The sequence below is a fragment of the Notolabrus celidotus genome, chromosome 13 (assembly GCF_009762535.1).
Source record: "Notolabrus celidotus isolate fNotCel1 chromosome 13, fNotCel1.pri, whole genome shotgun sequence".
Taxonomy (NCBI): domain Eukaryota; kingdom Metazoa; phylum Chordata; class Actinopteri; order Labriformes; family Labridae; genus Notolabrus; species Notolabrus celidotus.
This window is the reverse complement of record NC_048284.1, coordinates 14,441,328-14,468,652: the sequence shown is the minus strand read 5'-3', so window position 1 is coordinate 14,468,652 and position 27,325 is coordinate 14,441,328. Positions and strand designations below refer to the sequence as shown.

At 41.1% G+C, this 27,325-nt stretch overlaps 1 protein-coding gene and 1 long non-coding RNA gene across 3 annotated transcripts in view; one reads left to right on the top strand and one right to left on the bottom strand.

The window, feature by feature from the left end:
- The window catches only part of LOC117823840 (protein EFR3 homolog B), a 48,857-nt gene that overhangs the window by 3,602 nt on the left and 17,930 nt on the right, over positions 1-27,325 (bottom strand). For both annotated transcript variants that reach the window (XM_034699086.1, XM_034699085.1), the window contains exons 3-19: positions 26,857-26,933; positions 21,082-21,209; positions 20,275-20,425; positions 16,238-16,359; positions 15,797-15,946; positions 7,250-7,384; positions 4,559-4,637; positions 4,089-4,224; positions 3,820-3,981; positions 3,554-3,665; positions 3,358-3,409; positions 2,570-2,742; positions 2,385-2,460; positions 782-943; positions 480-611; positions 318-385; positions 83-210 (exon numbers count right to left, since the gene is read on the bottom strand). In XM_034699086.1, the coding sequence (XP_034554977.1) occupies positions 83-210; positions 318-385; positions 480-611; positions 782-943; positions 2,385-2,460; positions 2,570-2,742; positions 3,358-3,409; positions 3,554-3,665; positions 3,820-3,981; positions 4,089-4,224; positions 4,559-4,637; positions 7,250-7,384; positions 15,797-15,946; positions 16,238-16,359; positions 20,275-20,425; positions 21,082-21,209; positions 26,857-26,933 (2,043 nt within the window). The remainder of the gene's footprint in view (positions 1-82; positions 211-317; positions 386-479; positions 612-781; positions 944-2,384; positions 2,461-2,569; positions 2,743-3,357; positions 3,410-3,553; positions 3,666-3,819; positions 3,982-4,088; positions 4,225-4,558; positions 4,638-7,249; positions 7,385-15,796; positions 15,947-16,237; positions 16,360-20,274; positions 20,426-21,081; positions 21,210-26,856; positions 26,934-27,325) is intronic.
- On the top strand, positions 21,992-25,809 carry LOC117823842. Its single transcript, XR_004633502.1, has 2 exons — positions 21,992-22,057; positions 25,572-25,809. It is a non-coding gene; the product is annotated as an uncharacterized LOC117823842 (long non-coding RNA).

The window sequence follows — 27,325 nt, the reverse complement described above, 5'->3', positions numbered from 1 at the left end:
TGAAGAATTCCCCCACAGCTTTAAGACTTTAGAACGTAGTCTTATATAACGACATCAGAGATGTATTGCTTAAGCTCCTTACCAGTAAACTGTGGGACATAAGGCGTAGCCAGTCTATCTGTGTTATATCCACTGCCACCAAGGACCTCAGTGATCTTCGACTGGAGGAACAGAACATCCCCTTCCACCTTCTCTAGTGAAGAAGGCAGCCTAGAGGGAGAAAGAGATGTGATTTAAGAATTACAGTAAGAAGAAAAACTGTCAACATAAAATGTAATGTTTTTGAAAAAAGGAGGATGAATGTGGTCGGCACTCACTTTGGAGTATCAACAAAGACGTCCTCAGGCAAAAGATAGGGACTTTCCTTCTGTCTAACCTCAATTACCTGCAGGTCAGAGGAGCAAGTTTACTGAAAGAGACTCTTGGAATTAAGACACACACACACACAGAGACACATGTATTGACAGAATAGCACAGACCTCGTGTATGTGCTGGCAGAAGGCTGGCACGGTGGTGAGCTGGCAGATGAGGTTGAGGTAGGCAGCGGAGAGGGCGTGAACAGCACAGCGGTTATAAACAGGCATGGCCTCGTCTGTGGAGAGCGCCAGGTCCTGAGAGAGAGAGAGAGAGAGATGTTGGATGTTCACTACTGCACAAGAAAGAGCTACACGTCTGCGTAGAAACTCTACATTGCTGGATGTAATAGAAGCCTTCATGCAAGAAGGAAGAACATGAAAGAACATGAAAACATAAACGCAAAACACATCCCATGCATCAGTACCTGCAATGCAAGTGCCAGCCGAATGAGGTCCACCACCACCTCTTCGTTGGCGAGCTCCACACTGAGGAGAGCCAGCAGAGTGAAGAGGGACTCGTAGTGCCGTCGGCCGCTGCTCTGCTCCTTACAGCCCATGTATATGTGTCGGTACAGCTGCTGGCCGTGCTGGGAGGGAAAGAGAAGAAGGACAGCGAGTCAGACAACAGAAAGTACCTCTTAGTTTTCATGGTTTTCATTTTCCCCCTCTATTACTCTAGTCCTCCCTTGGTTCCCTGTCACACAATGTAAAAACAAATGTCAGAAACCTTGGAGTGACCTTTGACAGCAACTTATCTTTTGAAAGACATATTAATAAAACCATCCAGTCTTGCTTTTATCACCTTAGGGATATTGCTCGGAGAAGATCTATTCTCACTTTTAATGACACCCAAACCATTATTCATGCTTTTATTTCTTCTAGACTAGATTATTGTAAAGGGCTTTTAACAGGTTTAACTCAAAAATCCATCAATAGATTACAATTGGTACAAAATTCAGCAGCAAGACTTTTAACTACAACCAAGAAGAGAGAGCACATTACTCCTGTTTTAATGACCCTACACTGGCTGCCCATTGCTTTTAGACTACATTTTAAGGTTTTACTTATTACTTTTAAAGCACTTCACAGCCTGGCCCCTGAATACATCTGTGATTTGCTGTCACCCTACCAGCCCGGGCGCAGCCTCAGATCCTCAGGCAGGAACCTCCATAAAGTTCCCGTCACAAAGTTAAAATCTAAGGGTGACCGAGCGTTTGCTGTGCAGGCTCCAGAGCTGTGGAACGACCTGCCTGAGGATCTCAGGCGAGCTGCATCAGTATCTTCTTTTAAATCACAGCTGAAAATATATTTTTATCTTAAGGCCTTCTTGTAATATTGTTTTATCCACGATGTTACATTTACTCTTATTCTACTTTTATTCACTCATTGTTTTATTTGCATTACTGATTTTAAAAGTTTTATTGTTTTAATTGCTTTTAGTAGTTTCTCTTTTACTCTGTTCTTCTTAAATTGTCTTGCCAGCCCATACACCCCCCCCCCCCCCCATGCTTTGTTCTCTTTATTGTGGGTTTTTATGATGTAAAGCACTTTGTAACATCTGTTTTGATAAGTGCTTTATAAATAAACTTTATTATTATTAAATATTATATTATTATTATTGTTATTACATGGTGTGCCTCAGGGGTCAGTTCTTAGTCTCATTCATTTTTCCTTCTAAATACTTCTCTTGGGACAGATCATGAGTCTTTGTCGTTGTATGTTGTAAACCTCAATGACTACAGCAACCTGGTCTCTCAGGAGCACTGTTTGGCCCCAATCAAGGACTGGATGTCTCTTCATTTTCTTCAACTGAGCCTCTTTTTACTGGCCTCAAACACGACACAAACAACATCCTGTGGCTCATTAGTCCACTCTACCTATTTCTCAAGAAATCTTGGCATTTTATTTGATCCTCCTTGACAGAAATTTGATTCTCTCAACTGAGAAACTTTGTAAGAATGAGCCCATTTCATCAGCTCCAGAGTGTGTGATTCATATATAGGACAAGAACACATGTGGAAGTTTCACCTTCTTCATGAACAGGTTGTCCTGCCTGGAGCATTTGTCGACTTTGAGCTTGAGCACGGAGATGTCTGAGATGATACTGCATAGAAAACAGTAGGAACGTAAACACAAGATGTCACTCAAGTTAATTTAAGACACGTCAAAAAAACAGGCCCTCAGTTGATGTCCCTGCAGACATGCCCACACACCTGATGTTGGAGAACTTGGGCATGCTTTCATGCCTGTCGATGAGACTGATGAGGATCTGGAGAACCAGCAGTCGAACCTCCGGATCCTCTGTTAGTGAGAAGGAGAGCAGCGGCTCCAGGAAGGAGGTGGGCAGTGCTGTCAGCATATTGGTGGTCTGGTAACCCGCCGTCACCTGAGAGATTAGAGATCAGATGCTTGTTTGAATTTCATGCCGCTCACCATATTTTTTAATCTAAGAAACATAACATTTCTGATGTCTGATGTTCTGAGTTGGTAACTATTTTGATAATTTCATTCTTGTGTAACCATTCTCAAGGATTCTTTGAAATGTTGAGCTAAACAACACTCTCACTGTCGACCTCCTAAAGCCTGGTTTATACTTCTGCGTTGACCCTACACAGTACTGAGGAAATTAAATGTACGGCCGAATCTATCAAGGTGCACGTCAGGCTGCGTGCGTAAGCTTCTGCGTTGAAAAAGAGCTACACAGACCTACGGTGTGGGTTCAACACAGAAATATAAGCCAGCCAGTTAAATATTTAAAACAAAGTTCCCCTGGTGCGTAAAGATTCCTTGGATCACTGGAAGACAAATCTGGAGCCATGCAGCCTAACCAAAAGGTGAAGAAATATTAAAAACATGAAAGAAGAAGAGCACTGGAATGTTCCTGAGTGTTTCTCAAGGATACTTAATAAATAACTGAACAGACCACAGCCAGGACTCCTGCTTCAATAATATATAAAGTGTATCATTTCATATCAAATATAATGCCAGGTTTGACACTCACCTGGACCAGTGACTTCAGTAACATAACCTGGATCATCCTGGTGCCTTCAGGCCTGGAGGAGACATCAAACAAAGACATCAATTAAAACCTTTTAATCCACCTGCTTTCAGATCTGAATAGATTGAGGAAAGATACGTTGACCTTTATAAGATTATACAAACATAACATGTGCTCGTGGGATTTATGGGTAACTTACCCAGAGCTTGTTGAGAGCAGAGCTGGGTGAACCCCAGGCACAGGGATCTTGCCCATGATGAAGAGCATGACCTCTGACCTCTGGTATGTTGGGAGAGTGTTGGCAAATGAACCTGAAGAGGCAGAAACAGGCAGATGAGCATCAGATGGAGAAATGGAATATTAAAACACATCTGCAAAAGAAAAACTCCCACATGTACACACACATAGTTATCACAAACACAAGTGTGATCAACGCACACACACAAACACCGCCCACAGACTCACCAATGGTCCTGATGACTGCCTCCTGCAGCTGCCTCTCTTCATGAGCTTTGATGATCTTGGTGCCGATGTTGGTGTTGCCGTCATAAGAGCCGGTGAGCTCGTAGTCCACGCTCAGGCGGAGCTGCCGCAGCAGAGTGTTGAACACCTCCAGCACAGTAGGACCTGCATACAAATGATCACAAAGCTAATTCCCTCCAAAAATCTGATCTCACATGTCTCTGATTCCACTTCTGCACGAGCCAGTGTTGTGTGTTTGTCATTCTGCTCACCTACGGAGCCGCTGGCAGCGATGGCAGCTGCCTCCAGCAACACTTCTACTATGCCAGCTCGCACTGTGGCTGAGTTCTTGCTGTTAGCGTCCAGGTGGCCGAGAAGCTGCTGGATTACCAGGTGAGAATGCTGGGACTGGGAGGGAGGAAGAAAAGAGGATGAATGACTGGAACCAAATGATGGAAAACACAAGAGAACATGAGTAGAATGAAAAATAGGTAGTGGGACAAAACATGCCAGTGACTTGCATTTTTTTATGAATGAATCACAGCTTTAAGCAGAGAGGTCGTGATGAAGAGGGTCAGTAAATTAGTTAAATGTTTCTGCTCCTACACCGAATAATGTAAAAACACTTTCAAATATTAAAAAAACACACTAGCACCTGGATGTTTGACTGCCAGAGTGAAAGAGAGAGAAACATGGGATGAAGAAGAGGACTCAGTAGATTTGTTGGAGCTGTATCACTCACCTGGATGGAGTACATAATGATTTTGAAGCAACGCACTGCAAAGGTCTTCCCCTCCCATAGAGAGTGGTTATCTAAGTGCCTGTAGGGGAAACACAGACAGGAGGAGAGGGATGGTGAGGATAACAAGAAAAAGAAAACAACTTTTAAATCTGGCTTTTAACTCAGAGTCATTTCTTGCATTATGACCATTATTACCGTTGTTTTAGCTTCATTTTTATTTTATTCTATCATATTTTATGTCATTTATTTTATGATATTCATCTGATTTTATTTAATGTTTTTATTGTAATGATTTTATTTTATTTGTCTGGTATTTATCAGATTTGATTTTATTGATTTTATTGTAATCTTTCTATTATATTTTTCTAATATTTTCTGATTTGATTTTATTGATTTCACTGCAATGATTTTAATTTATTTAAACCATTTCATATTAATTTTTCTCTATCTTGTTTTAGCCTTGTATCATTTTACCTATTGCTGTCATTTTCTGTTGTTTTTTTTTGAAGCACTTTGGGCTGCATGCTTGAATGTAAGAAAGGTCCAATATAAATAAAAACGAGTTGAGTTATGTGTAGTGATATTATGTAGGAGTGATTAGACACAGACAAAGATAGAGAGACTATGTTGATTTTTTCGCAATTAAGAATAATGCTGAATCTCTGAAATGACAAATATGGATGCACAGTATATTTTCTGGTGTGATAAATGCACCTGAATACACACATGTATTAGACAGGAAACCTCTCAATTTCCATCATTGCAATATAGTCAGGAAGTATAATATTTTAAACATTGAACATTTTCAAACCTACACTGACATCTGTCTTGTTTTTAAAGTTTTAAATGGGCTTGCCCCTCCATCATTGCTCAAATTTATAAAAAAAAAAAAAAACACAATATGATAAATACTAGAGTACAAACTAGTGACTAACAGTGATGTACCGCAACGTAAAACCAAATTCAGTCAAATGATAGTGTCTGTCAGAGGCACACAGTCCTGGAACAAACTACCAGCTCACATTAGGGAGCTTGAGAACTACTGTACCTTTAAAAAACAGTTAAACATTGGTTAAACACAAACCAGTCATTTACTCATGAATAATCTGTTTCCTCATTTGATGCCTGTTCCCGGGGGCTTTGGCCTCACCTTCCATCCTGTTTTTATAATGTCATAAACGTTTCGTATGTAAAATCTGTTTGTAAGTCAGTTCCTGTATTGTCCTGTTAACTGTTTTGTGACATCCTGTAGTTTTAAATCTTGTTGTTTTATGTTTTATGTGAGTACCTGCCTTAGGACTACGGATGAAATTTAGCTATTGTGCTAACTCCGGCATATTGACATTGAGGCATACTGTTGAAATTTTGATTAATGTGCATTGTCCTAATCAAATTAAATGTTTATTACAATGTGCTGCAATGTAAGAATGCACAATCAATAATTAAGGAATTAAGAGACATGAGCATCTAACTTGTGGTAAATGTCGTCAGGATTTGCTAGAAGATGCAGAATGAGTGAAACAGAATGACCCAATAGGGGTCAGATTTGTTACCACCACAAAGCTGCTGGGAGTGAGATAAATATCTGAAGCAAAAACAGGAACACTGATGATGAGCGAGAGCCAGTCTCACACGGGTAACGACAAGTGAGACGAATTGAAGGTACTATTAAGGACAAAGCTAAAAATCGATAGAGTAAGAGCATTCAAAACAGACCCGAATCTAATAAATAACTGCACAGGTAAAATGCTAAATAGTTATTGGAGTTGCAGTCCCATGGATTCTGGAGTAGAAAAATCAATAAAGGCATTACAAGCTTGCAAGACTCTGAAATTCTGTCGATTCCAACTTGCCCATGCATCGCAAGAAATGCTTGTGTGCTTTGTATTCTTGGTACTTTTTATGTCTTCTATGAGGCTTTCAGAAACACTGTGTTATTGTAAAAATTGTGAAACATGTTTATGATGTATTTTATTGTCAGGAGATCTCTGAACTCCACTACATTGAACTTATATTGTAAGCTGTTGGAGCCCAGAGCCTCTGTGCAATAAAAAGCAGGACTGGCTATAAGCCCTGGTTCTGATGTTGGGAAGCCAAGTCGTGCAAACAATAGGTGTATACACAACAGACAGAGAATTCAAAGTCGTTAGGAGAAAGTGTTAATGTCTGCAGCTCTGAGAAACACAGACACATCAGATCACAGTCGAGGCGGATAAAAAAATAATAGTCCAAATGAATAAATTGAAAAATGTTATGCAATAGAGTGATACAGGACGGAGGACAGATGTTAAGAGATACATTCAAGAGAAATAGAGAAACACTTGATGTGGAGGATAATGCTCAGAGACGCCAAAAGTTAGAGGAAGATGACCTTAGAAGCACCAAAAGGAGTCTGTCTGAACGAGGGAACTGTAAGTGTAATAAGATTAAAACCCTGATGATTTCAAAATAAAAGCAAAAATATATTATTCAAATATCTGATCTGCAAATCATATACTCACCTCTTTGCAACAACAACTACACAACCTTGCATTGACCTTGTTTGAATCGCCATTCTAATCAGTACACAGATAAATACGCAGCAACATTGCCCTCCGATTCATCCTCCCTGCATGTTAAGTCAAGAGCAAGATACAGAAAAATATAAAAAGGTTAGATCTCATGCATAGAGGAGTTTAGAGTCAGTCTCACATCAGCACGGGCGTGACAGCGTTCTTGATGTTTCCATACGCAGCTCGTCCCAGCAGCTCCCTGAAGCAGCGCTCCGTCAGCTCCACCGGGCTTTCCTTCTCCTTCTCCGATGCCTGCAGCGGAGACGGGGAGCGGCTAGGGTTGGGAGTGATGCAGGTGAGGAAGCAGAAAAAGAGGCAGAGAGGAGAGGGAAAGAGAGGGGAGGGGAGGAGGCGAGGAGAGGAGAGGGGAGGAGGAGGAAGAGTTGGGAGGGGGGAGAGAGAAGAGGACAAATAAACGAGAGAGAGAGGGAGAGAATGGAGAATTAGAGACTTTATAATGATTCAACAACATCTTTAAAAGGAGTGATTTGGATCACAAAAACTGCTGTGCTCTTTTTTTGTTTCTGCAGACGTCCCTCCCGAGCTGACTTCCTTCTCTGCAGTGTGTCTGCAGTTAACACTCGGTGACACAGCTGGGCTTTTAGCATCTACAAATGTGTGTGTATAGTTATGACTGCGGGGAAACACATTTATGCTTAAGTGTGTACATGTGTGATAACTAACACAGGGTCCTGCCTTCCTTTGTTCTCATGCATAGTTAAAACCTCTGCCACAACTCCATCTTGGTCATGACCGGCCTCGGGTGGTCCACCAATGATGACATTATTTATTAACAGCCTAAGTCTTTCATCTTGTCTTCTGCTGCTGCTGCTGCTGCTGCTGTGGAGGAAATGTAGCTTCCTGCCTGTCACTGGCTCATTTTCTTACTTCAGACAAATTTGAAAAAAAAAAGGCGGAAATTTGATACAGGATTAGTAAACCGCTTTGACTTCAGGAGTGGGGACTTAAGAGGATGATTCTTGTATTTTTTAAACCTGGTTCTCTATTTCAAGCTTTTGGGATATAATGACTTTAAAGGTAAAACGGTTTCCGGGACAGCTGTTGACCTTGAATCAGGCTGCAGTGGTTGCAACTTGTGGAATTGAAGTCAAGTTAAGTCGGTAAGAGGGAGACGTTTGTTGTGTTGGAGTTCAAAAGGTTGGTACAGCTTCATAGACTGTATAAAATATGGACGTAGTATCCGTGACGTCACCCATCTGTTTCTGAAGCGCTGTTCTGAGGCCAATCGGCGGAAGCAGCCATATTGCTGCTGTCGAGCGATTGCGACGTAAAGAGGCGGGCTTTGAGCCTCCTCGCCAACAGCTACAGTGTTCCCGCCTGTCAATCAAGTCAGCTGTGCCTGTCATTGAAAGACTCGTAATCTAAATATCTTTGAAATTGCTGCGTTAGAAAAAATTCACCCCCCCTACAGTGTGTGCCGATCGAGACATGAGCTATCCAGACTACACCCGTCTTTTGTACCAGGCTGTAAACATGTTTATTTCTGCTGTAATGATCGGCTTTTTTGAATTGGTGTGTATGTGGTACTTCCGGAGGCAGCCTCAAGCGGATCCTAGATGAACTGCAGTTTTTAGCACTCCTGCATTGGACTCATATTTTTAGACCGGAGGTTGCCGCTTGTATAGCTTGTTATGCATTTAGCAAAATGATGAGCCCAATGATGCAGGATCATTGGGCTTCAAAACTAATATCCAGAAACCAATAAAGCTTATAGTTAGCGCTGGCTCAGGCTTGGACCAGCTCTTAGTTATACTGCTATAGGCTTAGACTGCCAGGAGAACTGATACTTGCATCCTATCTTTCCATCTCTCTCCTCTGTCTGCCTGTCACTTCCTTTAAGTCTTCCTGTTCCATTAAAGTTACTAACCATAGACCTTTCTAGAGAATCCACGAGCTCCCTTGTCCCGTAGGTTCCTCTGAGTCGCTACTGTAGATGTGCCATACTCCAGCTGCTACAACTACTATCCGTCTCACCACTTTCATCTCTCTCTTTCTGCATCTCACTCTACTCCTCTTTCCAACCCCAACATGGTCTCAGCAGATGTCTGTCTAACATGAGTCTGGTTCAACTCGTGGTTTCTGCCTGTTAAAGGAAGTTTGTCCTTGCCCCTGTAACTTGCTAAATGCTGCAAAGTGCTCTGCTCATGGTGGATTAAGATGAGATCAGACTGAGTCCTGAATGTAAGATGGGACTGGATCTTATCCTGTCTTGATGTTGGGTCTTTGTTAACAATATAACAGAGTACGGTCTAGACTTGCTCTGTTTGTAAAGAATCTTTAGATAGCATTTGTTGTAATTTGGAGCTTTATAAATAAAGATTAGTTGATTGATTGATAACGCTGAAGTCACAGCACAGCTTTGTTATGGTTTCAGTTCAGGTGTTTAGATCTTGTGCACTTGTCCCCATAGTTGATGATGGCGGCCTGTTTTGGTCTGAAAGCTTAAGTGATCTGCAGAAACACTTCGAAATTGTTTTGCACCTTAAGTCATTTCGACCTGAAAATTCAAAAAAGTATTCAAAGTCACAGAATCAAAAAGTTTTTTTAGTGCTGCATAAATGAAAACTAGCTTGTAATGAAAGCTCCTGCTGTTGAAAGGTTGAGCATTTGTTCTGCCGTTCTCAGTGAGCCGTGTCCAACGAAAAAGTGCATCTAAAAGCATCTGTGGGAGACTTCACTCTAAGGTCTCCCCAAATTGCCTCGGTCTGCAGATTTTGTCTGATGAATTGGAAAATTACAGGAAAATGTTTGTGCGTGAGGATGTAAGAGCATTACCGTCATCTCAAAGACCATTTGGCTACAGCGGCCTGACCTCATATCTGCCTCATCTAACAGCTCGACTGTTTGTGATTCAGTGGAGAGAGCGCAGAGGAGAATATTTAAGGTGAGGATCATTTCCTTTAAAATTTTCTGCTGAGGCAATGCCTGCAGGGACGTTGCCTCGAGAATATGAAGCCTTTGCAAAGTATCTCCACGCAACATTTAAACCAATCAATCGTGTTCTCCGCAACACTCCAGATTTTAGTATCCCCAGAAATACACTTTCCACATAAGATTAGCCCTTGCCTGGAGCTGATCTTTGAATGAACCTGTACATGTGCATGGGGATTAATGTGGAGAAAAATGCACCATCTGTGAGTTTAATTAGACTGCACCGACTGCTTTGGGTTTTATGACTGGTAATGTCTGGCTTCACTCAGTGCAGGGGAGGAATGGAGGACACAGCAGGGACATCTTACACGCACGCACGCACGCGCACGCACACACACACACACACACACACACACACACACACACACACACACACACACACACACACACACACACACACACACACACACACACACACACACACACACACACACACACACACACACACACACACACACACACACACACACACACAGAGTAAAAGGAAGCTGTGAGGTAAATGTGTCCCTCTGCTGGAGTGTGTCTGTCTATCTGTGTCCATCTGTCTTTCTATCTTGCAATAACCTCCACATTTCAAATCATTCTTCTCTGTATTATCCCCCGTCTGTCCAATCTTAGCGTTCGTCTCGCTGCTGTCCCACTTTCCCCCTCCTAACCTTCATATCTCAGCATTGACGTCAAAGTGAATGTCAGTACGTGGAATTCTGCCAAAGAGGGGTTAGGCTTCAGACTCTGCATTTCTCTCTCTCTCTCTCTCTTTCTCTCTGACGACTGCTAGCTTTCAATGCTTACAATGCTTTTATTCTCACCACATTATGAACACTCCCCCCCTCAATATCCCCCCTTTATCTCCTACTGTTTTTGTCCTTGATGCTGCAGGTGGACCAACATATGCACATATGCACGTGAGTGCTGCAGAGCTGTCAGCATGCTCTCTTGGTGATGAGAGTGATGATGAATGACAAGTGTGCCAGGGCAAATATGGCGAAACCCAGGATGAACACGAGAGGGTTGGCTACAACAGAACGGCTGTGGACCGATGTGGCTGTGTCAAAACGGACACGTTTAAAGTCATCAACTTTCACAGTCTGCATACACGTTTGGCATGGTCTGCTGGCCTGTTGTGTAATACACTGAAGTCGTATTAACCCTTTACAATGTTCACAGATTTTTTTTTTTAAATCATGTGATCTTCAACAAAAGGAAAAATACAAAATGACACAACAGCCTAAAAGCCAGTAAGAAGTACAGACTCATTATTTTATGTAACAGATTACAGTAAGCTATGAATATTATGTATATAAAACATAATTATGTCTTACCTTTGGGTATTTTGTCTTTGATAAATGTAGACAAACAGACAGAACTTTTATCATAACCTGTCTACTCTCTTAGTCCTTCTTCCTCTATCCTCCTCTTTAAAGTACTTACTAGTACTACTAGAACTACTATTACTAATTAAATTCAACATTTTTCAAATATATTTTTCTATGTATATTATCTCTATAAGTGTTAGTTAGGGCTGTATGTTTGTTCTCTGTGTCACCTTTTTTTTTCCAGCAGGTCGATCTAATCAAGTTAACAAGGTTCACCTGGTCTTGTGTCTTTAAAAGCTCATTGCTTCCTGCAGTAGGAAGAGGCATGTTGAGTTGGGGACTGCTGCCCTGCTGCCTCTCCTTCAGGGGATTGCGTATGCTTTTGTTGTGTTTTAGTTGATTTAGACTTTTGTCACTTTCGTTAAAGTATTTAATTATTTGTGTCAGTGTCATTTCATATTAAATCCCATTTGTTAAGTGTTTTAAGGTGTGATTTTCAATGGGTCTTGGGGTGGATTGTTGTTAGCCTCACAGGACCGTCTTAGGGTGGGCGTAACAATATGTTTCATTACTATTAAGTATTAATAATTATTATCATTATTAATATACACTACCGTTCAAAAGTTTGGGGTCACCCAGACAATTTTGTGTTTTTCATGAAAACTCACTTTCATTTATCAAATGAGTTACAAAATGAATAGAAAATATAGTCAAGACATTGAGAATGTTAAAAAATAATGATTTTTAGTTGAAATAATAATTTTGTCCTTCAAACTTTGCTTTCATCAAAGAATGCTCCCTTTGCAGCAATTACAGCATTGCAGACCTTTGGCATTCTAGCTGTTAATTTGTTGAGGGAATCTGAAGACATTTCATCCCACGCTTCCTGAGGCACCTCCCACAAGTTGGATTGGCTTGATGGACACTTCTTGCATACCATACGGTGAAGCTGCTCCCACAACAGCTCCATGGATGTTGAGATCTGGTGACTGCACTGTCCACTCCATTACAGACAGAATACCAGCTGCCTGCTTCTTCCCTAAATAGTTCTTGCATAATCTGGAAGTGTGCTTTGGGTCATTGTCCTGTTTTAGGAGGAAATTAGCTCCAATCAAGCACTGTCCACAGGGTATGGCATGGCGTTGCAAAATTGAGTGAAAGCCTTCATTATTCAAAATCCCTTTTATCTTGTACAAATCTCCCACTTTACCTGCACCAAAGCAGCCCCAGCCCATCACATTACCTCCACCATGCTTAACAGATTGCGTCAGGCACTCTTCCAGCATCTTTTCACTTGTTCTGCATCTCACTAATCTTCTTCTGTGTGATCCAAACACCTCAAACTTCGATTTATCTGTCCATAACACTTTTTTCCAGTCTTCCTCTGTCCAATGTCTGTGTTCTTTTACCCATATTAATCTTTTCCTTTTATTGGCCAGTCTCAGATATGGCTTTTTCTTTGCCACTCTGCCTAGAAGGCCAGCATCCCGGAGTCACCTCTTCACTGTAGACGTTGACACTGGTGTTTTGCAGGTACCATTTAATGAAGCTGCCAGTTCAGGACCTGTCAGGTGTCTATTTCTCAAACTAGAGACTCTACTTTACTTGTCTTCTTGTTCAGTTGTGCACCGGGGCCTCCCACTTCTCTTTCTACTCTGGTTAGAGCCTGTTTGTGCTGTTCTCTGAAGGGAGTAGTACACATCGTTGTAGGAAATGTTCAGTTTCTTGGAAATTTCTCACATGGAATAGCCTTCATTTCTAAGAACAAGAATAGACTGTCGAGTTTCATATGAAAGTTCTCTTTTTCTGGCCATTCTGAGAGTATAATCGAACCCACAAATGTGATGCTCCAGATACTCAACTAGCTCAAAGAAAGGCCAGTTTTATAGCTTCTCTAACCAGCAAAACCGTTTTCAGCTGTGCTAACGTAATTGCACAAGGGTTTTCAAGATGTTTTCTAATCATCCATTAGCTTTCTAACGCGATTAGCAAACACAATGTACCATTAGAACACTGGAGTGATTGTTGCTGGAAATGAGCCTCTATACACCTTTGTAGATATTCCATTAAAAACCAGACGTTTGCAGCTAGAATAGTCATTTACAGCATTAACAATGTATAGAGTGTATTTCTGTTTAATTTAATGTTATCTTCATTGAAAAAAACAGTGCTTTTCTTTCAAAAATAAGGACATTTCTAAGTGACCCCAAACTTTTGAACGGTAGTGTATGTTTCCTTTCTTCTTTTGTTTGAGTGCTGCTCCTAATTTTTTTTTTGTTTTGGGGGGGGGATGAAAAAATCTCCACCTGGTCTCTGCAAAGTCTTCAATTCCTGGAATTCATCAACCACCACCACCAGAGTCTGGACTCTAGGGGGATTTCTTCTGCTGCCAAATTCACACATCCTACGCTCACATAATTATCCCCATAGAGTCCTTACGCCAAAGATTTCTGGCAACTTTCACTATTCATTAAGTTGTAATAAATAACAATTAATCTTCAAATTGTGTCTCTTCTGATTGAACTATGGCTATTTTCGAAATGGCTTGCTACACACTACCTAGAAATGTAGTATACAGTACGTACAGCATACTACATACTGCATTTGAAGGTCGTATGTCGTATGACTGTTCTGTAGGATCTGGTCTGCAACATGCTGAGCCAGGCGTCGCTTGATTTTCTATTTCGGAAAGTTGATGTCAACAACAGCCAAGCTGATCATGAAACTGCTTCTTTAGTGTCCAGTTAAGATTTAATAATTACTAATTGTATTAGTAATGTGCCTATCATTAGTAGTATGTGAAGTAGTTCCGCTTCCTCATTTTTCCTCCTTTTTCTGAGTGCCCCACATCAAAAAAGGAGGAAAAATGAGGAAGCGGAACATTAGCGCTGTGAATTGTGGGTAGGGGACAGTCCGCAAGGGAGACTGGTTCGCTGCATACTGAGAAATGTTCCCGTATCAGTACAACATCAGGGAAGTTTTGGCATACTGCAGAGTTTGCTCTTGTTCACATACTACTTACTACATACTGGATTTTGGCCAAATCAGTACGTACTGCTAGTATAGTAGGCGGTTTCGAAATCAGCGGAATGCAGAATGTCAAGAACAGGAAAATGCAAATAGGCAGTGAAAATGTTTGTAAAACCTGAACTCATGAATAAAGAAATGAAAAAAGGAGAGGTTGATTTGCATTTGTGTTTGGCTGCTCGTCTCTGGTTCTTTCTGTTGACACAGCTGGCTGATATGTGGATGAGTTGCATTATTTGAAATACACCACTACCACCACAATAATATCAAAACATTTTTTTTATGGTTTTTTAACTTTTATCATGTGGAAGCTCCAGGAGTAGAGCAAGGACAGTGAGGGCAGCCTGGGAGAGAGTTTGTTGGTCCTACACTGTGGACATTAAGCCCGGGCATACACTGTACGATTAATGTCATAGTGGTATGTAATTTCACACTGCAGCAGAGGAATGTTTACAATGCACAACCAAAGCTCATGAATTATGTAATCACACTGTATTGTCAAGCCCGACCTGGGTGCTCACATAGTACAAGCTTTATCAGGATGAAGCGTTGACAGTCGACAATAGTTTCCTTTAAATAAAAAACACTCACAGGGAAACTTCTCTGTAAGATGTAACTGTAATCAAGGTGTTATTCTAGTTTACATTTATTACTGAAGTCATAGTGAGTGGAAGTGGTGAACTAGAGTGCATTACTTGAAAAGGTGACCCTCATATTTTGCCCTACTTATTAACAAACATGTCTGCCATTTATCTCCAGTGCACCAAGGACAAAAAGTTCCACTGAGTCTCTGAATCTGCTCTGCTTTCGCTGCACGAGTATGCTTTCAGCCAACCAGAATTTCTGGCATGCCAGGAGTTCATCCAACTGGCTGGGAGCAGCTGATTGAGCTGTGATAAGCCACCATGCCCCCCCTGTAGATTGCATGGCAAACAAGCTGAGGAGCTGAAATTCGGATCGACTTCAAAATCAGGCATGCGGCCCGAAAAACTGGGTCAGAAACGGCTTCAATTCAAACTGTGTGTGCCCAGCCTACCTGGCAGCACTTACTGCAGGAGGGAGGGATATAAAAATTAGAGAAAGCTTTTCATTGGTTGCATAATTTGTAATGCCAATGAGTGTCAGATTAATGATCAGCATTTGTGAATTATTTCCAGGAAGAATCAAAAACTCTTAACGCTTCAGAAAAACACACAATGACTTCAATCATATCTTTGATGACATTCTTAATAATCCACATTAAATAGGATTTCATAAGCCAGATGGGTTCCAAAACACAGGGATACCACAAGTGTCAGTATGCCTAACTTCTCTGTATACCATAAAGTAAACAAGAGCTAAATAAAGTTCATAAAAATAAAACACAGATGATATTTCTTCTCAACACTCACCTCTCTGTTCGCTCTCCACTCTGCAGGTTGAAAAGCAGCGAGGGGACGATCTTGTCCATGTGCTGAGGGTCCCAGATGTTCGCCTGCAGCTCATCATTCACTGTCTTCCTCACCACACCTTGAAGACCCTTAATACCTGCCATCCGGATCCTTGACGGGAAAAGACACAGACATCCTTTGACTGAATCTATAAATGGACGATTATATTTAGCGAGTCATATTTGTCTCGTTTTATCCTGTACCCTTCATTCTTCGGTTGTCACCCTCAACTTCTGCAAAGCTATATTTAGCGTTCAAAGGTGTCACTTTATCTAATTTTAACAGAAGGCAACAAGATAAATCAAAAGAGAAATGACAAAAATAAGCAGTCCAAAAAAAGACCCTTGAAACAGCAGTTGAAAAGAATCCACCTCCTGTGTTATCAAGCATCTGTCCACTCACTTGGTGCGGATGTCAGGGTCTTCGTAGCTTGAATGGCACATCTCACTGAAGCGTGACACAAAGAAGTCGTAGCTGCGGTGGTAGGATGGCGTATCCTCCTCTATGTTGGCAAACTTCACAAACTGAGAGGGGAAAGAAAGAAGAAAGGAAGGACGGAAAGGGCAGGAGGAAGAAATTAGAAATAATTTTCATGCCAGACCGAAACTGAAAGACTCCGGAGATTCCTTTTAATTAGTGAGGCCAAGTTATTAAAAGTTTATTTCACTCTGATTAAACACTCTTTAATGAAATAACCCCAGATCCCTGCGGTGTATATCTCCTAAATTAAAGTCAAACAGTGACATAACATCTCATTAGAAGTGACAGTCACAGGGCAGAGAGAGGCATTCCCACTGAGCCTCAAAATGTCACCATTTAAACACGCTGACATTTAGCTTCACAACACTCTGCAATTAATAAATTATGACCTGCAATTATTTTGAATCCTGACAGAAAGGATGCTACCTGTAGAGATAATTATATTGTGAATATTCAGATAAACAGATGGTTATTAAAGGGCATAAAGTCCCCATTCAAAAACACAGACCGGATTCATGCAGCAACCTATAATGAGAGAATAAAAAGAGCCTTTAAACATCCAAAGATGCATGTTGCGAATCCATTTCCTGTGTGCACAATGAGTATTTGGAGTGGTGCTGAGATTAAATAAAGCACCCTTGAGTAAATCAAATGAAGTGAAGCCATAACTGCTCTTGTGAAGCTACACGGTAAATTGCTGCAGCAGCAGCAGCTGATACCTGGAAGCTGCCCAGTGCTCAAACTACTCACCCCAAGCAGCTTTACGGTATCAATGTTTCAACTCCTGTCACTGCTGAAGCAGATTTTTATCTGATTGAAAGCTTTAAGAATAAGTCTAAAACCTGAGGCGATGGAGAGCCGAGATTATCAGCGCTTTTTGTGTTGCAGCTGAAGGCTACATCAGGAGAAATTAAACCTCTGCCCTGAAGTCTTTTTTCTTTCACAGAACCATCCATATGGGTATAAGACAGAAGCAGTAGCTCAACTGACGGATGTGTTGGCGTGTATTAGACAGAGCTCAGCTGCACAGAAAGGTTAAGGTCATTGAAAAGTAGTGCAAGGCAACCTGGCCAAGCTTGTGTCATGTGGCGATAAACTCTCTAATCCTCTCCTTTCTCCTCTCCTAGAAACTGATCTGTCTTGGATGAGACAAACAGTTCCCTCTATAAGACTGCTTTGTGGAAGTGAAGCGGGACAACACGATATCTGTTTGAACGGACATTGAAAGCATGTGTGAGAAAGCTCAGCGCTTCCTCTGCCCCGGATGAAATGTATGAACTGAACTATTGCAGGGAAATTAATCCCAGTTAATATGATCACAATGTTTATGCTACACTAACTCTTAAAGCAAAGCTTAAAATTAGCACACACTGCACAAATCCTCTGCAGGATTGTAGTAAATGGAACTTGTGATGCACATTTAATTACTCAGCACATATGTGTGTGTGCATGTGTGCGTGTGACTAGTTAAGCGTATAGCCTTGCATTGGTCCTAAATACACACCCAGGACAATGTGAGAGAGAGACTGATAGCATGAAGATTATGAGTGCACGGCTGGCGTGTCTCGTCAATCCATGTAGATGACTGCAGAGAGTTTGGTGTACGGCTAATCTGATTTCCTTTATTTGTCCTCCTCTGACCCGCCGCTGAAAGCCGCTCCCCACATCGGATGAAACTCATCACTCCCACTCCCTCCGTCCGTCCAACACTCAGGCGCTGAGCTCTAAATTTTCCTCAAATACTAAATCAAGTGTTTTCTCTCAAGGTTAACATCTTTTAGTATGTGCCATCACATCAGGAGAGGAAATGGGCTCTGTCAACTTTTGATTGGATAATACCGCTAAATCCACTCAAATGGACATGTGGCAGAAAAGATTAGAAAGTGAGGCACATTAGAAACACATTAGTGACCAAAGGTTTTTAGGAATGGAAATTCAGCTTAATGTATTTCTATAAAAGCGGGCCTTGGATCTTTATGTTTTTTATCAACACAAATGTATAACCCAAATCCCAAAAGAGTTGGGACCCTGTACAAAATGTTTATATAAACAGAATTTTCAAATAATTTGAACCCTGTATATAATTGTAAATAGTGCAAAGACAACATTTAAAAACAATTAAAAAGTTGATGCCAGCAACACGTTTCAAAACAGCTGGAACTGGGCCATGTTTACTATTTTTTTGCATCCAAGCGGCAACCTCCAGTCTCAAACTATGAAGCCCATGCAGAAGTGTTGTAAACTGCAATTCATCGAGAATCCGCTTGAGGCTGGCTGCAGAAACACCGGAAACCACATAGACATGAATGGGAAAAAGACGATCTTTGCAGCATTAATAAACATGTTTACAGCCTGGTTCAAAAAACAGCTTGGCTCTACGTAGCTAATTTCTCTATCAGCACACACTGTACGGGGGTGATTTTTTTTCTAACGCGACGGTTCAGAAGATATTAAAATTACGAGTTTTTGCCCAAATAAGGACATGACTGACTTGACTCCCGGAAGGGAACACGCGGCTATTGGCTAGGAGGCTCAAACTCCGCCTCTTGACGTCACACTTTGACTGGTTGAGTTCCGCATTTCCAATATGGCTGCCGCTGATGACTTGCTTCAAAAAAGAAAAAACAGGAAAATGCAAGGAGAAATTTGAAGGCAGAATTGTGTTTCTGTCATCAATCTGTCAATCAAAACTGTGTTGCTCCTGTAGTACATTTCAAAAATGTTTAGAAATAAGAGGATAACAAATGTAGAGATTCATTTTGAAGTATTTTGAAAAGATTGAAACTCATGGTTGTGTCTTGTTTTGAGTATTAAAAAAAGCTTGGAGCGTTTGTTTTCCCTTTTTAGTGTTACTAAAACGTAACAGTTAAAGGTAGGCATCATACGCCCAAGTTTCAGACTACATCTCTTAACATAGTGTTGCTGTTAGACGTTGATTTAGTTTCAATGTGTAGTGCGGTTACTATAGTGCCTTAGTAAGCGTTTGCTCCACTGATTCATGGGAAGAGAAAAGGAAGAAAAAGAGATAAGAAGGGGAGAAAAAAAAGATGAAGTATCTCACGGGAGAGCTCCTAGTCTAGCGCTGAGTTTTGTGACCTTGTTGTGTTTCATCAACCGCTGCCATTCTGCTATGTTTTGTTTACCTGTCACTTCCAACAACTCTCAGCAGAGATAGGAAGGATGCTAGATGGCTCACCCCTCAGAAACTCAGATCTGGAATTCTGTATATTTTTTCTGCTGTGTCAAACTAATTGTTCATTTCTAAATGTTTCACTTTGGAATTTTCATGAAACTTCTTGGAGCTTTTGGTGGGGAGAACTTGTCCATCAACCACTACAACATATTTACTGCAGTTAACAGCAACTACATGTGATTAAAGCTGGGGTTAGTAGTAAGATTTAGATACACTTTTTGTTATACTGGTTAAAATGATCTTTATGTCCCGATGGCAATCAATACGTAATGTGTTCTTAAAAAAGAGCGCTATCTACAGCCGGAGTAAACCTGGGAAAACACCAACCAATCCCTTCCATCAGGAGCCAAACTATGAAACCAATCAAATCCTGTCCTGCCATTCTGCCTGCCTCCTGCGCGTACATTTCATGTTTGTTTGTGTTTTTAACTTTCACTATGATAATGTTTTGGTGTTTTCTTACCGGTGAGTGAGACATAAGTTGACGTAGTGCAAAACACAAACGATGTGCTGAGGACCGGTTTTGAATCAGTCACGATCATATGGTCGCGAATCAGCGGCGCTCATGCATGTGAGTTTTGGAGGAGGGTTAGACGGAGTCCTGAGGAAATACTACATTCAAATTCATGCTAGTTTTCTGTGACTACCAACACGAGGCTTTAATGTTGGAAAATGCATATCTTGAAAGAGGACCAAAGACACCATTTATATAAGTTGCAGGGTTTTTTTCCTGCCGGATTTAAATAGTTTAACCCATGAAACTCACAGAATTGGTTCCTAGGATCTGCAGGTTGGGTTTGTCTGACTCCAGCAGCTTGCGCACCATCTTGAGGAAACTCTCCACAAACAGGTTGATGCTCTGACAGTGACAGGCCATCAGCAGCTGGTCCAGGGCTTCCATAGCTATACACACATACCTGATGAAGAAGAACAGACACAGAAACATCTGGATAGCACCTTTAATTCTGTTGGCTAACATGCATCTGGATTTTAAAACACAGACATTCAGAATATATGCCTTCATTTTACTGACGAGCTGCACACATCGCAAACAGAAAAAATCTAAATGTGATCATCTCAGACGGATCAAACTGATGAGACTCTGTCACTGAACAGATTTCAGCGAGACTCTGCCAAGAGTAAATGTAATCTGTGCAGGCTGTTTGCATTGGAGAGAATCCTTACAGAGCGACGCAGGCATGAGTCATATAAGACAACAACTTCTGTGCCTTATAAAGTTAGGACAGAGTGTACGGAAGCATCGACCCTGCAAACATTCCTATCTGGTGGCTACTTCGCACAAAAAGAAGACAATAAATAAATAAATACATGATAACCTGGTTATCATGTATCATAAATATTTTATGTATACCTATAGGAGGGATCTTGATAAGGACTGATAGACTCTCTGAATGAGGAGGCCAATCCTTACAGTACTTTTTAAATTGCTGATAGTCCAGGCAAAGAATAAATAACACAAAAGTATGTAAACAGAATCAGTTCTGACAGAAACAGCCTGAATGTTTCCTCCAGAGGCTTCTTTTTTGATTGGCACCTTACTGGTCATGCTCACCCGTATCTGTGTCTGGCCACATCCCTCGAGAGTCTCTCAGACAGGTAAGCTCCGATACGGTCGAGCTTCTCTGGAGCTGACAGGGCGTAGAATGTCAGCTTCTCCATGTTGGCTTTCACCAGACCATCCTAAGGGAGAGGAGGGAGAGGGGCGTGACCGGGGGACATGATAAGGAAGAAGAACAAGAAAGAAAGTTTTAGGGTCTCATTCATACTCTCATAGATACTCAAAATGTCAACAGTGTTAGGGTAGGTAGTTGCACATAAGGCTGGTATGTTGACTCAACAAAGAGGACGCTGGACAAGATTGACAAAAAGGCTTAACTGAGAGGAACTTCCTTTGCACTGTAAATGACAGAGTAGACAGGAAATGCAAACCTAAGTTACTATTCCAAAGCAAACATTTTCAAGCTAATGTATTAGTGTTTGTAGTAAAGTGTAGACATAGGTGCTGTGTCCACTTCCATCATTTTTTGCACTGGCAGCATCTATTTTCTATTAAAACTCTAAGTGATTTAGCGGTTTGTTGCAGCGCTCTCAGCTGAAAACAGTTCAACTTTTGGATCCCCGTCGCGCTCATCAATGTCACTTCTTGATCAATGACCAACTAGAATCAAGAAAGGGCAGGACTTCTGATTAGGGTTGCAAAATTCCGGGAATTTTCAAAGTTGGAAACTTTCCATGGGAATTTATGGGAATAAATCAGGAATTTACTAAATTGAAGGCTCTTAATAGGGAACTTAAATATAGTTGGGGAAAATATATTTTAGCTTAATCCTGACTAAAACAACCAGATTTCATGCAAGTACAGTTGAACATCTATGCTATTCCTCAATCACATGCACATAGCACACTGCTACTTGCAGGGCTATTGAGATCACGCCCCCTACATGCACTGTGCATTCTTCCATCACATGCACAGATGATTTCTAGAATCCTGGACCACACATTTGAGCCCATGAACTACACAAAGTGAAGTAAGTTTCAATGATATTATGTGGTATTTTTAACAAAGTTGATGTATGGTCCTAATGTTTAGCTTACAAATATGAGTGGGTTAGGTTGGGGGGGATGAGTAATATTTAACTCAACATTCATGTTTGTGTTCTTTAATGAAAGAATTGATTGTTCAATAAGTATTTAACACTTGATAAAGTTCTACTAACAAATAAATCTGTTTTAATTGTATTATTTTGGATGGATGTCTGCTTATAACAAAACAAACATTTATGCTTGGAAATGATACCTTTCCATTAAATTACCAGTTAATTTCCAGTTAATTCCCATAATTCCAAAATTTACCGGAAACTTTCTGGAAATTTTCCATCCCTTAACAACCCTACTTCTGATACCAACTTTGTCAACAACAGTGGCAGAGGGCCTGTATGTAGGAGAAAAGTTATCACACTCATTTTTTTTAAGGCACAATTTCCAAATTTAGAGCTGCTACTAATGCTTAGACACGATTTCTATCAATAGTTTTTACAGTTTCTTGTTGAAATGCCAGTGAATGAAAGAAAATAAGAAGCATACAGAGCATTTTAAAACAGACCTACAGTAAACTGTAAACGCCCACCCACAGTCAGTGGCTGAAAGACCTTGTGTCTTGTTTAGACCTTGAGAAGATTCTCTACTCGGTCGTTGGCTGTAACAACAAATTTAAAAAGATATGGGGACCTTTCCTGGACCACATTCAGAAACTCCCATCATTTTAAGCACTCTCTCTTCTAGTCTTTTTCCTTTTGAACAAGCATCTGTGAATTTGAGTCCTTATTGTCTTTCTTTCTTACCTTTTCACTTTTCCGTGACTCATCTACTTTTGTATTTTTCCCAACGCACAGAGGCTATTTAATTTAATTTCCTTTTTATTTTTTGTTTCTCTGTGTCTTCAGGCTTTCTGAAACCTGAATTCCAGCACTTATTTGTCCATTAACTCCAGAATTTGATATTTAAGCACAGTGACATGAATATCCGGCAGTAGACAGGGACTTGAGGGAACGAGGGAGGGGGTTACTGATTATTTCCTGTATCTTTCACTCATTCCAAGAGCTTACTGTACTGTATTAATCTGTATAAAAAAACTAATAAAAACATTGTTGAGTAAAGTGAACCGTAAACGCTGGTAACAAGCGCTCTGAAATTGAGGTCGTGGGGCGCTGCAGGCACAAAAAAAAAGGCCTTAGTGGACACAGAGAGTTTAAGTAGATCACTCTGACTTTCTTCTCTGACCCATTTTAAGGATGTCAAAGGGAAAAGAGGGCACAGGACAAATGAGATCCAGCGTGAGTTTAAAACAGAGGCAAAATATGCTTTAAATTAAGCTGCATGTCTTTAAAAAAATCCCTGTAAACTTTTGTTCAACAGTTTGGTTTGCTAAGACTGTAAATTAGTGGACATTTGAGGACAAGCAGAATGAACTTCATGAACCCTGCACACAGCTGAGCGGGGCAGAGTGATGCTAAAAATACTAACTGTGATACTCGTTCATTATTTACAAAGAGATCCAGCCATGAAAGTCACACCAGCATTCCAAATATAACAGATGAAAACAGGACAATTATAGATGAGACGGGCCTTGATGTTGGAGCAACAAAATAACACTTCATAAAAACTTTTCATCTATTTTTATATGAGAGACTTTAACATCTAAAACTTCCCTGAGCATTATCCGTGTTGAAGATGGATTTATTTTAGTCAAAGGTAACTTCAATCAGAATTGCTGATAATTCTTGTTTCAGTTTGAGACAGTTCTTACACAATATATAAAATCTGAGAACATAATCATCTCCAAGTCTTTGATCTTTATCATTAAACTGATAGCTTTTGTTGGGATCATGACAGGAATCTTAAAGTTATCTCTGGAATGATCTCAAGCGATGACAGTCAAAATATCTTGTTGTTCTGCTTTTCTCTTCCTCTGTATTTTTCTTTCTATTGAATTTGCTCAGACTTATAAAGACAAGGTTTCTAATGTATGGCCTTCTAACATTTTGTATGTGTTGGCCCTAACAAGGTGAGTGTTTTTGCGACTTCCTAAACAAACTAAATATGCTTTAATCTGTCTGTGTTCTCCATCATCTGAAAGAGGTCCCGGCCTGTTAAGGGAAGTTCGTCCTTGCCATTGTTAACTTGCTAACTGCCAGCAGAACTGAAACACTGGAATCCTATCTCTCCCCTCTGTCTGCCAGTCACTTATTTTAACTCTCCCCGTTCAATTAAATTTACTAACCATAGACCTTTCTGTAATCCCTGAGCTCCCTTGTCTTGTAGATAACTCTGGATCTCTGCCGTAGATGGCCTGCTGCTGTGGACGTTCCAGACTCCAACTGCTACAACTACTACCCTTACCACTATCATCTCTCTCTCTCTTCATCTCACTCTATCCCTCTTTCCAACCCCAACACAGTCGAGGCAGATGTGTGTCTAATATGAGTCTGGTCCTGCTCGAGGTTTCTGCCCGTTAAAGGAAGTTTGTCCTTGCCCCTGTAATGGCCCTTTTTCACTACACAGTTCTAGTCCTACTCGACTCGGCTCTACTCTACTCGGTTTGGGTACCTTTTCCACCAGCCCGAGTACCGACTCACAGTGGGCGGGGTCGTCATAACACAGCTGCATGAAACTGCGTTCACGTCATTTTGAACGCGACACAAACACAACAACCACAAACAATGGAGGACATAGAGGCAACAGTTCGTTGGCCACTAGACCCAAAAAAGTCTGGACCTCGTCAACGGACCACGGAGAAACTTTGCGTGCAGACATTGTACAGTACTGATGTTGTTTTTTAAAAATGGCGGGTTTGTTTGGTGTGTTGGGCGTCGCGCTCATGACTCTTCGGTGACGACATTTTCTGACCAATCAGTGGCCGGCAGTCTGTCGACGTCACCTTTTAGTATCGGCTCAGCTTGCTTGGAACCAGAGCAGAGCAGGTACGAAAAACTGGTATCTGACACGAGGTACCGCGCCCAAAGCAAAAACTGAGTAGAGTCGAGTCAAGTCGAATAGAGTATGGCTAAGACGGGCCGGTGAAAAAGGGCCATACCTTGCTTAATGCTTCAAAGTGCTCTGCTCATAGTGGAGTAGGATGAGCTCAGACTGAGTCCTGTCTGTAACATGGGACTGGATTTTCTCCTGTCTTGATGTTGGGTCTTTGTTAATAATATAACATAGAGTATGGTCTAGAGCTGCTGTTTGTGAAGCGTAAAGATTGATTGATTGATTGAGGTGAATCAGCTGTGATTGGTTGTGTGGGATTGGAGACAATGACTCAAACTGCACCCTGACAGCTGACAGCAGCTGAGGCGTATGACTTCCGTGTCCTGCATGAACTAACACAAAGCGTCATTATTAGAAATGGCTGCTTTATTCAGTTAAAGATATTCCAGTTTCTCTGCCTCGCTGTAACACTTTAATTATATTTTATAAATTGCTTTACCTGCGATTATAAGTCGAAACGTCTGCTGTTTGAAAAACTCATTCCTCTCTTTATAGGGTTATTCCAGCAGTCTGCGCAAGGCGACAGCTGTGCTCCAGTCCGCGTCTCTAAAAGATCTTGTGGCCAGAATCCATTATCGATTGATCCCTCACACAGAGTATGGAAGCAGACTACAAAACAACTCTTCCAGTAAAAGGCCTCTTTTTTCGTGTGTTCATTAAAGTAAATCACTTTGTAGCTCTGTAGACCCACACTACTGGCCTCTATGGAGTAAATAAAAACACATCTGAGACACTTTTTGTAGTTTCTTCCCTGCTGCTAAACTTCAATTACATCCAGCAGAAGTTGAACTGGTAACAGACACTATGAGAGGACATTTAGTGAGTGCAGGAGACACACAGGGAATAAAGCCTATGCTTAAACACAGAAGCACCAATTATCTGGGAAACACTCTGATGGCACAGTGAAGGTGCACACACACACACACACACACACACACACACACACACACACACACACACACACACACACACACACACACACACACACACACACACACACACACACACACACACACACACACACACACTCACTCCCACAGTGGGACACAATTTGGAGTAAGTGTTATCAGGAGGTTTCATCACTCCCGAGCTTCTGGGATACTGTTAGTTACTTTCTCATCTGTTTCAAGCCAAACATAGAAACCGTTTTTTGGGAGCACCACGAGCAGGTGCTACACACACACACACACCTACACACAAACACACACAGAAATGAGGTCTGCTTGTGCTAGTGTGTCCTGTGTATTGCAGATTTGGCCACAGATCTGACAGGTAAAGTGGGTTACTGCAGCATCACAGAGACACAAATGAAAGTTTCAGCTCCTTCTTCTCGGCCCAAATTAATTCTCTTTGTGACTCATCGGACTCAGATCTGAGAGAAAACAGGGGGAGGATGATGTCTATAGTTTAAAATCAACAGCTTAAAGAAAATAAGAAGGGGATGAAGGTTTTCTTCACACATCTACCTCAATCACTTTTCATTTTAGCACACACTATATATTCATATTTACCTTCAGATGGGTAGACATGAAGGTTTCCAGCTCCGCCTCATGGTTTCTCTCTATCTTTTTTAAAATCTGTGCGCTCTTTCTGTCTAAACAAATCTTTATTAACTTCAAAGCTCAACTTCTCTTTACAGAGACATTACATCATTTCTCTTTCAACCACAGCCTGACCCTTAATTGAACTAATGCATTAGCAATATCCACACAGTCTTACAGGAGGACAGAGGAACAGTCTTCAAGTTGTAACAGGAAACAGAAAGTGTCAAGTTTCTCACCTCTGGGTCTTCTGGGAAGATGTTGTCTACCAGTCTCTTGTACCGGGGCCTGAGTGCCCCGCAACAGCCGCAAACCCCTGAAGAGAACAAGAAATGAGGAGAGAGGGGGGGGAAAAAACAGGAAAGAGAGAACTGGTCAATAAAATGCACTGACAAGAAAATCACATAAACATGTCGTCTTTCTTGCTGCTCTGTGCCAGTCTGTGAACATGACAACCCTTTCAAAGTGTGCCTATAAATCCAAATGTGAACCACGGTCGGATTCTTTTTGCAAGAAATGAATAGATTACAAGTTTTTTGTCCGTGCATGATGATGCATGTGGTAAACGAAGAGGAAAAATATGTACAAATCAAGCAAAATATCTGCAGCTAACACGTTCTTGGTCCGTCCAGTTGCAGCAGCTGGCTGTTCACTGTGAGTCTGGTTCTGCTCAAGGTCGCTTGCGTCAACTCACTGTTACCAAAATCA